Here is a 15,916-nt window from a genome sequence, read left to right as displayed (position 1 = left end):
GCACACCTCTTCTGACTGCTTCCATCTCTCCCTCCCGTTTCACAGATCTGCTTTTACTATGCACGTGGAAGCTGGGCATTCGGCAGTTCCTGAGGAAGGACCCAAAGACCTTCGCTGTCCTCTTTGCCTATATCACACCAAATATAAACGCAACATGATTGACCATATAGTTCTGCACAGAGGTAACAATATCCCTGTATGTGTCTGTATCTGATGAGGGGAATGTTGAACAACGCCCTTGTCTTTCAGACTGGTTTCATTAAATTTTCCCCTCTCTGTACATCATTAAATTTTCCCCTCTCTGTACATGAGGACAAGTATGTTGAATAAGTCATCAGCCCTTGAGTATCTTTTGTTTCATTTCTAAATCATGCATCTTATTTATTTCCTGTAAAATTCAAAGTTAGCCCTGCTGAAACAGGGCAGATTTAAAACTGTTTTTAAGTTATTCCTCTAGAGAGGTTAACAGTCATCAAACACCTGTTTAGCAAGAGTTGCTCTAATTTACAGCTCTGATCTAGGCCAGAGTTGTTTCTTGCTTATGTCCTTGTTATCATAAAGGCCTTGCTATCATAAACTCTGTGACAACGTGTATCAACTAACCATAGAGGCCCCAAAATATCCCTTGATTAATTGCTTGAATTTTTTCTCTTCAGCTTTCTTAGGATCAAAACAAGAATTATAATATTTTTGTTTTTCTTTAAGACTCCTTTTCTATCTTCACCTCTCCCTTTTTTTAAGCCATCTAAAAGTGGGATTAGGGATTTCTATATTCTATTAACTGTGGGCTTGCTAGCTCAGAAGAGGCAGCTGTTTGGGCTCTCTGGGTTGGGATTCCTGCCCATAGCTATCACACTTGATGCTTGTAGATGGTCTGTTGGCTGCCGAAATCCAAACCCATGTGTTGGGATGGCACTCTGCCTGCTTGCAGGTTGGGCAGAGTTTCACAGTAGGGTATTGGTGGTGAGCAAACACAAGTTTTGCATGCCATCTTTTTCCTGGAGGAGATCCTGGTGTGACAAGCGCTATCGTAATTCCTTGTAACATACAACTTTTCAGTGTTGGTAGCTTAAAGTCCTTCTTGTACCAAAGCAGTGAGGTTGGCAGAGTTCATACAAATTTCTGTCTGCTAGCAGGGCTATTCTGAGGGAACATCTGGGAAAAATGACCTGTCAGTGACTCAGAAAGCACATTACAAAGCTGCCTTATTTGGTTGTAAGAGTTTGGCAGGTGCTTTAGCTTTTACTTCCTGTCTTTGAAGGTGTTGCTGTGTCAGATTTTGCCCAGCTTCAGGGCATACTCCAGAATTGGCTCACTTTAGAGCAGAGGAGGATTTAGTTAACCCCTGTGCAGGGGACCATGTGGTTCCAAGTGCTGCCGAGGTGTGCTATGTTTTGTGGCTGTGCCAGGGCTTCAGTGGACACCGCCAGGGCTTCAGTGGACGCCGCCAGACCTTTAAAATACGTATAGACAGGCTGAGGGAGAACTGGATGGGCTTAGTTAAGGTATTTTCCATCATGCATAGACTTGACACTGGGAATGTCCAGTTGCAGAAGTGGAAGAGCACTTCATGAGTTCAAGCAGCTGTACCACCTGTACAGAGCTGTTTCTGACCAATTGCAAGGAGGTGGTTACCTCCTGGGTGACACTGTGGATCTGTTCTTTTGTAGAGCCGTTGTTTCAGTTGTACAAACCAGCCTTGAGCCTTTGTGCTGCTGAAACAAAGCTGATAGAAAAGGACGTAATGGTATACCCACTAGAGCACTGGGAGAGGTAAAACACAGTAAGAGAAATTTTAATGCAAATGGGGTTATAGCTGATAAAGAATCTCAGAGGCCACTGAGGGAAGGCTTTCTCTGGCATCAAGCATCCAGGTAATAAAGGAAGTAGGGACCTTCCTTAAAGTTCTTTCTGGTGCGTATATGCAGCTAAAAAAACCTCTACCATTGTGTTTAATTGTGTGGCATCTGAAGCAGTCGATTTTGACAAGATTTAACATGCACTGTAAGGGAGACTGAGGAATGGTAAAGATAGTCTGAGATATCCTTCCTTTTTTGTAGCCATTGCATTGGTAAAACAAGGGCATAGACCTGAGCTGTGGTCCAAGAAAATTAGTTTTGAGGTAGGTGGAGTGGTGCAGTATGTAAAATCAAGAGTGAAGTATTTAATCCATTCATAGTTAATGTTCCTCCTGTGTAAAAAGACATGTTTACAGATGCGTGACTCTTGTGTGACTTCTAAGTTGCTGCACCCCTAATCCTTGGTGAAACAGCATGTGCTTGAAATGGAGAGTATATTTGCTTCTTAATCAGTGGCTACAGAAGCTGAGTTTTACAGGGCTAAAGCATTGTTAGCTAGAAGCCTGAATGCCTAGTGAGGAAAAATTAGGCAAGGAATTTTCTTCCGATTAAGAATGAGGGCAAACAGGAAGCTTCCAAGAGCCTTCTTCCATGTATCACCTATCATCCGTGTAAAACCAGTTCACTCTCCCTTCTGCGGGTACAGATGGAGCACAGACTTATTACAGGTGGCCTGTAGCAGGGGACTGACACAGCTGGAGACTGCTATGCAGGTAGGTGAAGAGAAGAAGTTTGGCTCTCAAGTTCTTCCTGCCCTTTGTGACAGGCAAGCCTGGAGAGAGGAGACACAGAGGACACTGAACTCTTGCTCTGTGGCCAGCAGGGGTGCTGGCCTTTAATTTAGTCTGGACAATGCAATTAGCTTTCATTATCCCTTCCAGTAGCATTCCCATCACACATTTTGAAACACATTGGTGTTTTCCAGGGCTGAATGCAACTTATCAAGTTCACTACTGGGTCTACTTTAAAATCCTTGGAGCATTATTTTTCCTTCTTTCAGCGATCATTTTATTCTCTTCCTGGTACAAACAGTGATTTTGTTCTTCCATTTAGTAGAAATCATGCCCATTTCTCTTGAATAGTAACTTTAAGATAAAAAACTAAAATTTTCAAATTCATCTACCTTCCCAAAGGCTTCATTGCTACATATCCTGATTCCTTGCACATGGTTGTTTCTGGCATTATCCCTTGTACACACAGCTTCATTGATACATGCAGAACCCTTCTGCTGTGCTTGCTCTTGGCTACTGGAATGCAAATGCCTCATTCTGTGACTGTAGCTTGGATTTGCAGGCAAAAGTGCATATTTTCAAACACCCAACGTGACCAAATAATTGGTTTGTGTCTAGATAGTAGGACTGTTTTGTTTGTACTTGGTTTACCTTTAAGGGAAGGAAATAACTTGTATATGCTGTGGTGTGTTGCCGAGTAAAGATTTTTCCTTACAACTAAGGACTGATAGAGTCATGGGCTCCTTTTTATGCCTTGAGCAAAAAAATATATGTCTGCTTTGAGTTACTGAACTGCAAATACCTAGTGCATTAATGGCCTTTCAATTTAATCTCTGATCTGCATTACAATTAGCCTGAATATTTCAGTCTAATGTAAGGATTGGATTTCTTAAACCAAGATGATGCTTTTTAGGTGTTTATTTTGTTGTTGTTTTTTAATTACACTGCTTGCTAAATTGTTCCACAATTCAGGACAACTTTTTGTGAGGCCTATACAGTAGACTTTGTTTAGACACTGCTGAACTTTGAAGAAGTCTACACATGGAAAAAGAAGCTAGCTCTTTCAATTTGCATATGGGGCTTTATGGTTTGCTGTAGTTTTGTCAGTTGCCCAGATATGATAAGTGCATTCTAAATGAGTAATTAAATAAAGAGAGCTTTGTAGGGGCAAGCTGGAGATGAGAGCATCACCTTACAAAATGTGAGGTTCTGGATCCAAATAACCCTGCAACCCTGCAAGTTCCAAAATCATTGCTTGGAGGGAGCTCACTGACATGAATACATCATGTAAAAGTTTTAAATCATCCCCTGAAAGTGAAATCCTCCAGGCTGGAACTGTTGTTTACCTTTATGTTGCTTTTCTCATGTTATTGTGCTGCGTTTGATTTGGGGAGTGTGTGTGTGATTGTGACATAATAGGTTTTGCTAATGTGAATTAGGGAATGCTGCGTTACTCCAGACTGGTAGATAAAAAGTTTTATACCATCCCATGTTTTAGCTTTTTTAATCTGTGCCAGGTGCTAGAGGAAAAGTGAATTTTCAAATATTTTAATTAGTATTTCTCTTTTTGAAAACTTCACTTGACTTTTTCACTTTTGAAACCAGCTGTGTCACTTATTTCAGTGACTTCAAAAGCACACAGCTGCAACAACCTTGTAAAAAGTCTTCTTATGACCCCAGAATCACAGCTTTAAATTCTGTTCTCTTAGACCCTATTCTCCCCTCCCCTTTTCCCACCCTTAATGGCCACAACTTGGTGTCTTTATAGCTGGGGAAGCTGTTGTTGGTGTAGAAAAGAATTACAAGTCCACTGGGTTTGGTTTTTTTAAGGCATAGCTTTGAGGAAGACTTCCACTTTTTTAAGTGGCCAAAGAGGAAGTTATGAGATAGGGTAATTTTCGTGTTCAGAGAGAAGCAGAGCAGGATGGAATATTTTGTTGGGCTGTAGAAAAAGTCCTGTGAGCAGCGGTGGCATGTGGATTGGCCAAAAGTGAATGAACAGGGCGCTTTTGCCACCTTCCAGAAACCCTAAGGGAATTTGTATTTCTGTAGTTGTCTTTGGATGTGATATTACCCTTCTCATGAAAGAAAAGGGCCCATTAGCTCAGATCCATTTGTGGATTGCCACATCTTACATTCCTTTAGCCTTCATGTCTACCGTCTGAGATTCACGCCTGGGGTTTTTGTTCGTTTGTTTTAATCTGTCATTAGGGATCAACCTGCATGAGGAGGATCAAACTCCTCCTTTAATCTGCAGTCCATAAGGAGTAACAATACTAAATTTCAGTGTTCTAGTTCAAAAGGCCAGTTGAGTAACAGACGCCCATAATGAGGATCTTCTGGTGACCCTCAGCTGAAGGGTCAAATTCGGGGTTTCCCCTGTGCGCAGAGCTCAGGGAACCACAGTGGATGAGTGTTACGTACATTGGATTCTGGCTCTGTCAAATGACTGAAATTAATTGCTGCTCTGTTAAACATCAGTGCTTTGTTTGAGAAGTGGAGAGTTTAAAAACTCAGCAAGAGCATTTTCAGTACGTGGCTGTATCCATGATCTGAACTGTGGGAAGTGTGACATGACATGCATGCAGATTTTGAATCTGAGCTTTCTGAAAGCTGTGGGTGTGTTAGGAAGTTTCTGCCCGTGGCTGAACTGCACAGCCTCTTCCAGGAAAAGGTGCTGCCTTGCTTATCCTCTCAGTCCCCAGAGAGTAGCTTTAGATGTGATGGTGAGGATACCAGCTCTGATTTTTATAGATCCAGGAGGGTGATGCATTAGGAAACACCCTGCAGCTTCCCTGTTTATTACATTTCTAGCAACCGTTCCTGGCTGCTGTCAAGTACTGAACCAAAATGGACTTTTGGTCTGGCTGATTTATGGCTGGTTTTGTATTCCCAGGCTCTGCTACTCTGACTCACAGATGGAGTCTCATTTGCCCCAAAACCTCCATTCCCATCATCTTCACCCAATAAGCAGTTACATTTGTGAGGACACCTGCTTTTGTAGCCTTGGAGGATTAACCCTGTCATTGCAGGAAGAATTGTTGTCTTGTGTTTCTTGCATCAGTCCAGCTTAGCTCCCACTCCTTTGTAGACGGACTGCCTACCTGTATAGCCGATCCTATTCCTTGTGTGGGTGGTAGTGCCCAAACTGTTGACATGTGGGCCTGCTATTTCATAAAATTTGTTAAATGAAAGTTGTTCTGTCCCTACAGAAGAGCGGGTCGTTCCCATTGAAGTCTGCCGTTCCAAATTGTCAAAGTACTTGCAGGGAGTTGTTTTCCGCTGTGATAAGTGTACCTTTACCTGCTCCAGTGATGAGAGCTTGCAGCAGCACATAGAGAAGCACAATGAACTGAAACCTTACAAATGCCAACTCTGCTACTATGAGACCAAACACACAGAGGAGCTGGACGCTCACCTTCGAGATGAGCACAAGGTAACATCCAAATAGTTTTCATTTGTAGCAATCTACTCTTTGCAAATGCTGTATTAGTTTACTTGCATGTCAACTCTGAGTAGCCAACTTGCCGTGTTTTTTTTTTCTGTCCCTCCCCAAATCTGGAAACTAATCCCATGTTGGGCTTTGTTTCTTTTTTTCTTTAGAAACTCAAAATTGAGGGTTTCTAAAGCTGTTCAGATTGATCAGAATTGGCAGACTGTTGTATGCAGGGTATGATTATCTGGAAAAGGCATTTGTGTATGCTAGGTTTATTTAAAGAGGGAAAAAAAAGGGTTGTGAAACAATATTAAGGCTGTGTGATTCAGCCTCTCTAAAAGGCAGGAGATTCCAAACATAAGATTGCTCTGGCAACTTCAGCAGCCTGACATGCCATGCATATTTTAATAACAAAGAGGGCAATACCTCCCCGTTTACATTTAACAAGGGAAAGATAAACAGCAAGTATAACTAGGTCCTGAGTTAAGACTGCTTTGGAGTTTTTGTGGAGTGCCTGAGTGCAGACCTGATCCAGTCTTTGAGAAGTCATTAGAGGCTTTCCACAGACTGTTAGCTTTGAATTTCTGTAACTGTGAGCTGTGTAGCTGAGAGATACTTAAATTCTAGAACTGAGATGTGTTTTAGAGTATTTGTTAGAGCGCTTCCTTGTCACATTTCCAGGGTAGGCAGCTATATGCCTCCACCTGTTGGAGCTGAGCTGCCCAGGTCCTCACTAAAAACTCACTCCTCCTTCATTGACTGAATGACGCTTTTCTTACAGCCAAATACATTTATATTGACAGTATCAGCAGCAGAAGTCCCAGCAAAACTTTTTACGCTTAAAAAATATTTGGCTGTCTTATAAAAACAAACTCTATAAACTTATGTTGGCCTGCTATGCTTATCTGCCCTCTTCTTTATTGCTTCTGGAGAGTCTTCTGCAATTCACATGGTACATGAGATGCTCCACGCCTCCTAGTCACCACAGCAAGGCACCTCGTGTATCCAGGAGGCGCTATTCCTCATTCTTTTGACACAGTGCATCAGGCTGGGAAGATTATTCCCTTACTTAGCTCTCCCTTCCAATCCGGACCTGCAGTGATGGTGCCAGTAGTTTAGGGTATCTTTTCCCCATTTCTCTTCAGTAATTTATATCTCGCTAATTTGTGTCCAAGTTCTGGGCTCAGATACCTCGGTGATATATTGCACCTTAAAGGGTTCCTGTGCATGAGCTGAGTTGAATTAAGTGCCTTGCATGTGGTCTTGTTTGTTTGAATCTCAGTGGGTAACGTGTTAAGTCAGAGAACCTCATCACAGCTGTCTGTACGGAGTAGTCCTAGGAATCTGCACACCACCACATTTAGGATAGTTTGCTATCTGGAGACATACTACAGTCTAATTCACATGCTCCTTAGGTTCATTCATATTCCCTTTCCCACAGAGGGATAAAAAATAGTGGGTGTTGATATTTCATTCAGCATCTTGCAGGAGGTGTTGTACTGCACTCATTTCTCTGTCTCCATCCTCTCTGCCTCTGTGGCTCAGTGCCTGTGCTGCTGGAGGGCTGTCTCTTTGCATGAAAGATGAATCCAAAATCCTTCCCAGCAGTGATCAATGAGCTCAGAGGGTGCTTGTCATCCAACAAGTATTAGCCCTAGTGTCCTGGTCATGCTCCATGCTCCCCGCCTCTACTGTAAATCTGGATTGCTCCTCTGCTGTTTCTGTTGGATGTGGTGGAGTTCCTGACTTCCATGCCCTAAGCTGCTCCTTTCACGCTGCTGCTGTGAGCTGTTAAGTAACTGGTGCATTTCACCCTAGGGTTAGCTGAATTTGACTGCTGGGTGAAGTGTTCCCATTATAGTCTGTGTATCAGTTTGCAAAGCACTTTGCAGCCCTTCATAATGAAAATTAATCTGTTATTAATGAGTGAAAGTGTATGTGGCACACAGCAGCCATGTGCTTAGTAAAAGACCCATCCTTTCATGAATGAAGCTGAATGAACCAGTCACAAAGAATTTTCCTTCAGTGTGGGCGTGCAATAGCAGTGTTTGATCACAGCGGTTGAATGGTCCCATAAAAAGAGGATGCAACTTAAAGTGTTTTGCATTACTTGGAATTTTTTTTTTGTTTTAATACATCAAAACCAGGAAGAAATGAGGGGCGTTTACTGTATGTCATTAATTTTTGAAAACCAAAAATGAGAAATGCAGAATAAACAGCAAAAGAAGAATCACTATCATTGAAAAGAAAGGAGTGTTAATTTGATTAGGTGACTGCATGTCACCTCTAGCTGAGCAGGCTTTGGGGTGTACTCGATTTTGCATATGTGATGATTTTTTGACTAGCTGATGATTGTGCTGATTGCTGACAAAAGTGTTTTCTTTCAAAGGTGAGTCGTAATTTTGAGCTGGTTGGACGGGTTAACTTGGACCAGTTGGAACAAATGAAGGGGAAAACAGAGAGCTCCAGCAGTGATGAAGAAGAAAAAGAAGAAGAGTTAAGCCCCAAGACTGAAGAGAGAGGTCAGTGCAGCTCTTTTTTTTTTTTTTTTTTTTTGCACTGCAACATGCCCCACCAGTCCCACCAAGCAAGGTCAGCTGTTGACTCTACATCACATTCCTGTAGAGCAATGCAGGCATGCCAGCAGGAGCAGAATAGGGCTTTTGTGAAGACACTGTTCCTGGGGGAATCTCGTGTTTCTAAGCCTTATTACAAGTTTTCTGTCTGTTAAGAAAATACGTACTATGAGAAAACACAGATAGAATCTGTGACTTATCTGCCCATGCAGATAACATCTATAAGGGCTTGGAAAACTACATAAGGGGAGTATTTTAGTGGTCTGTCAGATTTTCTGTTTTGGTAACCAATTTTCAGCTTTTCAGTCTGCATTGTTCAAGCAAGGGATGAAGGGTTGTGGCCAAACTTTTTTACGGGCTGTTATTAACTCCGTGCCCAGCATTCCTTGTCAGACAGAGTCAGTCCTGTTGCAGTTGCTGCAGTTGGCAGCTCTGGAGCCAGGGTAGGTCCATGACCCACCTGTACCATTGTGTATTTAAATATGTGCCTAAGGCTAATCCCACTGACTTCAGCAAGGCTGGGCCATGTGCTTGCTAATGCTTTTGGTTTGCTTGAAGTTAGATCAGCAGGGAAAAAGTAAGTTCTCTGTAAATTGAACTAAGGGTTTCTTGTCCTTCCCTTCCAACAACCTTCCCCCATGAAAACCAGGTTGTTGCAGTATCTGGTGTAAACTGTGTGTTGTCTAGTCTGCTGTGGTGCACAGTTCATGAGTCAAATGCAGTATGTTCACAACTCTTTAACATCTTTAACCCTGTGATGTCTGAATGTCAGGTTCCTGGGGTCACCTACCCTCTTGATACTCACGACCGCAGTTAGCCAAGTTCTATGTACTTTAACTAAAGGTACACCACCATGTTTACTTTTTTCCTGCTGAATTTTCAGCTTTCAGACTCACTCAGGAGTTGTTTACAAAAGAAAATGTGTCTCCCTACATCTTTTCAGACCTTGAAAAATTCCAATTTCTGGATTCACTGGTTGTTTACAGAACAGGAGGGGCTCAGATCATGCTGCTTCTTTTAATAGCAAGACCCCAGTGTCTTGGCTTTTGTTTAGTGTCTCTGCAGCATAAATTTGGTCTGCACTTATCACCAGCACTTCAAGTGAGGTTAGTGATAGCTTTTATTTAAATGGGAAAGGAAGCGAGTTGGATATGAAACCATTTATGTTTTAATGAAAACATAATTAAAAGATCCTTCACAAGATCTTAGGTGGAACAGTAGAAAAATCAGAGGAGGACCTAAAGGGGTGTTTGTTCTATATGCATTTCAAAGTTCAGCATTAGTAACTCATGTGGAAACATGCTCGGGTGTCTGTTCAGGGACAGCTTCAACCCTCAGAGCTTCATGGCTGGAACAGTGATTGTGTAATGATTTGACTAAAGGACCAGCTCACTTTAGTTGCAGATGTAGGAGGCTGATTAATGTTTTGCATAGACCCACAGCTAGCAGGGGATGAAGAGTCACGCTGTCCTTGTGAGCATTACCTGAGCATTACATACAAGCACAGGTGCTGAAGCAACCTTGGAAGCCATGGTGTCTGGACCAAGGAGAAGGTGCTATCTGCCAAGCCTTACAAATCCCTGTAAATGCACCATGGGGAGGGGGACAGCCCAAGGTGAAGTTCATTGTTTAAGTTGGCTTTAGGTTACACTGTGAAAATGTAAAAATATCACCTTCTATTCTGGAGATTTAAATTTGCAGGGATAATAGATAAGCGTTATCCCCATGTTTGATGTGATCAATAGTTAAGCAAGGGATAGTGTCTTAATAATTCTAATTTTTATTTTGTACTTTTTTCACCTGTATCTGTGTTTTTTTAATCTGTGACTGGCTAAAATGATTTCTGCATGTTTGTTCAGATGACCAGTCTAAAAAATCATGCATATTTCCAAGTTTGTTTTGCAGCTGTTCTTTCCTGACTGGCCTGTAGGGTCAATGTTTCACCATTGTTATTTTTTCTCCTTTTTAATCTGTTACCATTTGTAATATATTACACTAAAGTAGGTAGAAAATGCAGAAAACCCTTGTGCCTACTTCAGCTAGGGTATTTAGAAAAGGTCCAGTTGTATTGACTATATTTTTCTAGCCAAGTTGTGGATTACCACTGCCAGGTTGCAAGATGCAAGGTACCCTTTCAAAAAATGTCCCAGTGAGACAGGAACTGAAGGCGTGGTTGGATGCTGAGTTGCATACTGACATCTCCCTATGGATTTTCAGAAGATAGTTCCAACACAGAAATGGTTTGCCCTGTTAGCAGAGGACCAGACCTATGGTTTTAAATATAGCCCGTCACAGTGGCTAATGCTGTCTCAGCTTTCAAACCACATCGAACTGTGTAATCCTATATGCCACTCGGGTGCTTTTGACAATTCTAGCCTTTGTGGTGTTAGCAGGAAGTGGGATTTGCTGAGAGTGCCTCTGTGTGCTCCGAGTATCTGGAAGCAAATGCTGTCTGAACCTTCTGAAGTCTGTGACTTTGGCAGAACCAGGATTTTTTCCCGTGAGTCAAACAGCTGCCTAGATTTGCCACTTTGACTTCAGGCTGATATGTGCAGTACTGAAGGTGCAAAGAAGAGAGTGTTGCTTTTCCAAATGGACTGTTGGACAGTGGACCAAAAAAGGGCTATTGCCCATGTGAACAGGCAGAGCTGGGCAGCAGAGCTCAGCAGAGCTGAACTGCTATCTTGGACGGGAAAGGAAGGGAGTCGTTGGCTGCTGGTAAAGGATAGTAGAAAATATATTCACCTGGGAAGAAGAAGATGAGGGGGGAAAAAGAGGGTGTCTGGCATACACCATGGAAAGAACTGCTCCCCCTGGTAGGGACTGCATCCCAGAGGGACTGTCTATTTTTACTGACCTTTATGTCTTGGTCTTAGTAGAAACTGGAATCGAGAGGTGTTTTTCCACAGTAGACAAAAATAAATGTCCATGAGTGCTTGTATGTGTGATGCAGGAAAACTGCAGAGAGGTCAGGTGTCTGTGCAGTCTGTTACCTCTCTTCTGCAGGCCCCAGAGAAGAGCAGCTTCTGATGCTCCTCCAGGGAAGCAGTCCAAATTCACAGCACTAGAAGCAAAACTGATCTGGAAGTAGGGTGAACAAGATAGTGTTTTCTGAAGAGGTGATGGATTTACTAGAGTAGCACTTGCTAGTCTTAATGGGAGTTGCAGGTGTAAATCATGGGCTGGTTTGGGTTGGAAGGGACCTTTAAAGATCATACAGTCCAACCCCACTGCCATGGGCAGAGACATCTTTCACTAGATCAGGTTGCTTAAAGGCCCATCCAACCTGACCCTGAACACTTCTAATGATGGGGCATCCACACCTTCTCTGGGCAACCTGTTCCAGTGTCTCAACACCCTCATCTTAAAAAATTTCTTCCTTATGTCCAGTCTAAACCTACCCTCTTTCAGTTTAAAACCATGACCTCTTGTCCTGTCACTACAGGCTCTGGTAAAAAGTCTCTCTCCATCTTTCTCAAGCCCCCTTTAAGAATTGAAAGGCCGCAACAAGGTCTCCTGGAGCCTTCTCTTCTCCAGGTTGAACAACCCCAACTCCTCCCTGTTTGAGCAGAACAGCCTCTATCTTGTGTGTCTCCTCTCTGCAGAGTCCCAGAATAAACTTTCTATTGTGTACTATACAGTAGGTATGTTCTTGTACAGAACAGCGGCATTTGCCTCTAAAAGTTTTACCATCCATAAATATTTGTCCCTGTACCATGACTAGTCTGTATATTGTGGTGTGTTTATAAATTTGTACCACACATAAGGTATTCAAATCCAGATGTAAACTGAACTAACGGCATTGACTTACTTTCTGGTGTTCCTCTTGGCACAGAACCTTGCTTTGTGATATTTAACAACATAATAAATCACTGACAGTAGGAAATACAAAGTGAGGTTTTTCTTTTAGAGGGAAGAGGCAAAAAATAATGTTAAGAACCATTCCTTATAGAACTTCAGTAAAGGCTAACTAGTGAGAAATGTGTCACAAAAATACATTTACAGGACTTACATAAGGATAACAGGGAATGTGTGGGCAATTTTAAGTTTATAGGCTGATCTTGAACAGAGTAAATCTGAGAGTGAAGAAATCAAGTGAGCAGAGATCAGAACTAAAATGAAGCAAAATCCATTTTCTTTTATTATGTAGTTTGGGAGGAGCCAGAAAGACATTCTGTTGATTTCTTGCTTAAGATAATCCCTGCTAAGGAATTAATGCTCTGAGCAGATGGTGCTGTCTCATTTCCAGCAAAAGAATCAAGTGAGATAGTCCATACAATTATTTTTAATGGCTTGTGTGGTGATCTTCTTAATTTGTGAGAAAATGTTTCATCTTTTGTTGAAGCTGGCTGTGTTCATATGGAGCTTGGCTTTCAGAAGTACTGCTCCCTGAGCTGCCAGTTACTTCACTTGTATTACTAGGTGCTTGACACTTCTGCAAATGAGGCCCCAAGCACTTTGTATAAAAGATTAGGATGGGATGAAACACCTATGCAGTTAAGATGCAAGACTTAACCCATGAGACTTCATGATGAAGGGATATCTATTTATTATGAGGATCGCATGTTAAATATACCAAGTCTTTGTTTCCTAGAATTTGTACTAGCAATTCAAAAACTATAGGTGGGCTTTAGCGGTTTTTTTGACTTTGCTTTCAAGCCGTTTCAGCCCTAAACTTCTCAGTTTTGGTTTTGAATTAAAACTCTGCAGTCTCTTCATTTGTTGAAATACAAGAACAGAGAGTAGTAACTCGTTACCCTTACTTGCAGAGATGCTTTAAGACTTAGGATGGGATTTGTCACTTGCAGTGTCACTTTGCTTTGGGGGAGTTGCATTTTCACAAACACAGTTATTTGATAGTTAAGTCCTTTCGCTTCTCAGGGATGAGAAGGTGCAGCAGAGAGGACTAAAGCAGGATCACAGTGGTCCCTTCTTGCCCTGGCACTTCTGAATTCACGGGCTATGCTGTGTTTTTCCAGATCCCATGATGTTTCCTGACAGCGGTGCTTCAGGGAAACGCTTCCCGTGCGAGTTCTGTGGCCGATCATTTACAGAAGGCTCTGAGTGGGAGCGGCATGTGCTGAGACATGGCATGTAAGCTGGTTTACATTCCTTTGCCAAACAGCCAAAGGTAACAGTAGATCTCTGTGCATTCCCCGCCACCCCCTTCCTCACCTCCCAAAAAGCCCTGTGATGAAGGCAAACACAGTTCTATGAAGAACAGTTCTGTCTATCGTAAGTGTGGATACAGTCATCAGATGTCTCTGCATGGGAAGTGCCTGTTCATCCTTTTTAACTCTGCTGCCCAGGGTGGCTGTAGACCGTAGGGTTTAACTGTGATTCTAAAACTTAAGATTGTCCCAAGGTGAATACCACTTGACCAGGATTAAGTTTACCTGAGTGTACTGTTGATTTTGCCTGCCAGCAGAGCAGCGTAAAAATGGCAGAAAATTATATGGAATGTTCTAGGAGGGAACTGGTTTTTTTTTCCCCCTTTATTGTTATATCTCTTTTGCATGCTTGCAGCTAAACTTGCATAGCAGTACAAAGAATTATGTGCAGAGAAACGTCAAGACCTTTAAGGGAAGTAAAATCAATTAACTCCTCCTAAATGTTCACTAGTTCATCTTCATAGTGAAGATCTTTGCCTTTCGATAGCAGTTTGCACACTGTGGCATGATACGCATCACAGATAAGATAGGCATCTCTGGAACAATCATTTTCCTTCTTTTGATGAAGATCTCGTTGGTAGCAGAGATCTCTTTGCTCACCAGAGTTTTTTCAAAGAGTAGATTTCATTCAAGGTTGCTTGTCATGTGGAAGACATTTGAGTATGATACTGTAGGTTAACTGCGATGGGATGAGAAATATTACTTCTCTTACCCTTAATCTTCTCTGCGTAAATATGAGTACTTGAAATGTTGCAACATATAAAAAGTTTTATTGGATCGTTAACTCTTTGGGAAGAGTACTCTTTTCCTGTGCCTTTGGTGCCTTGTAAGTCTTGTTTACAAGGGACTGGGATAAGGGGAATAAACTTTTAAGTCAGAATTGGGATTCTTCCCTCTCATCTCATATCTGTCCCAGTGTAGAGCAAATAAAGATTTGGTTTCAAAGCTAGAATGTCATGGGTCCCACTGGTAGCTTCATTCCACTGCCTCTCGTTTTGAGCACGAGCTGGCAATGGTGTGGCTGCTTGCATCTACCTTTTTAGAAAGTGCTCTGTTTTTCTCCCTCGTGTGATGTGCACAGATTGGCTTTTCTGTTCTCTATATCAACTGTAAGTGTTTCTGTTTTCTGCCGCTCGGCTTTCCAGGGCACTGAATGAAAGCAAGCACAGGACCAGTGAGGACAGCCTGCCAAAGGAGGACGTAGAAGAAACTGTTAGCACACTGACAGAAGAAAAAGAAGGCATTGAGAAAATGGTGGTGGACTATTCCCACAACAGTGAAACAGCAGTCAGCGTGGTAGCTGCTGACAAACCTCTCCAAGACAACTCGGAGGCCAAAACCGAATAAGCATTTGGTGTGATTCTAATCAACATACTTGAACAGTGATGAACGGGGTGGGGTGGGTGGGTGGGGTGGGCAGAAGGAAGAAATAAAGCTGCTTTTAGGACTGAATGATCTATTTTCAAAGCACTGGTACCTGTGTGAGTGTGTGTATATTAAAGTTATTTAAGTGATGGAATAAGTGGCTCCATTACATCACTGCATCTTTTCTTCTGGATCTTGACAATGGGAAGTTACATTCATCTTGGACTAATGAAGCAACTCCCCGTATTCCTACATTACACATCGTGCTTTGCAGTGGAGACTTGGATTGTTTGTGAATGGAAGCGTCGTGAGCATGGAAGAAGTGGGGGGGACGACTTTTCAACGCACAAATTTGTGTGCGTTTTTCTAGTTTTAATACATAACGCTTTTCCAGACTGAATGCAACTGCTTTAGAAAAGAAAAAAAAAGAGGAAAAAAAAAAAAAGAAAATAAAAACAAAACAGAAACTGCTTTGCTTAAAACAGTCACCTGTTTCCTAGTACCTCAGAATTAACCAAGGGAGATCTCTGCATTTGTCAGTACTACCTGTTGTTGTTGTGGTTAAATGTAGAGAGACTGCTGGGCAAGGTGGTGAATGGAGGAAGAAAAAAAGTTTTAAAGAAAGGAAAACAAATTGTGCTTAAAATCCCAGTGTGGGTTTTATTTCTTAAAATACTGTGATTTTTTTAATTATTTTAGTAAAAAAAAAAACAAAAAAAAGAGAGAGAGACTTTAATTCCTAGATAACTGTTTGTGAATTGTCATCCTTTATTCCAGG

General features: G+C 41.9%; 1 protein-coding gene across 3 annotated transcripts in view; it reads left to right on the top strand.

Annotated features, from left to right (window-relative positions):
* Positions 1-15,158, top strand: part of ZNF462 (zinc finger protein 462) — an 89,766-nt gene extending 74,608 nt beyond the window's left edge. For all 3 annotated transcript variants that reach the window (XM_076362018.1, XM_076362016.1, XM_076362015.1), the window contains 5 exons: positions 46-182; positions 5,803-6,026; positions 8,416-8,548; positions 13,582-13,696; positions 14,919-15,158. In XM_076362018.1, coding sequence (XP_076218133.1) covers positions 46-182; positions 5,803-6,026; positions 8,416-8,548; positions 13,582-13,696; positions 14,919-15,120 — 811 coding nt within the window. In that variant the 3' untranslated portion in view covers positions 15,121-15,158. The remainder of the gene's footprint in view (positions 1-45; positions 183-5,802; positions 6,027-8,415; positions 8,549-13,581; positions 13,697-14,918) is intronic.
* Positions 15,159-15,916: the final 758 nt, after the last annotated feature.

The sequence above is a fragment of the Aptenodytes patagonicus genome, chromosome Z (assembly GCF_965638725.1).
Source record: "Aptenodytes patagonicus chromosome Z, bAptPat1.pri.cur, whole genome shotgun sequence".
NCBI lineage: Eukaryota > Metazoa > Chordata > Aves > Sphenisciformes > Spheniscidae > Aptenodytes > Aptenodytes patagonicus.
The sequence above is the reverse complement of the archived record's forward strand: the minus strand, read 5'-3'. Positions and strand labels throughout refer to the sequence as shown.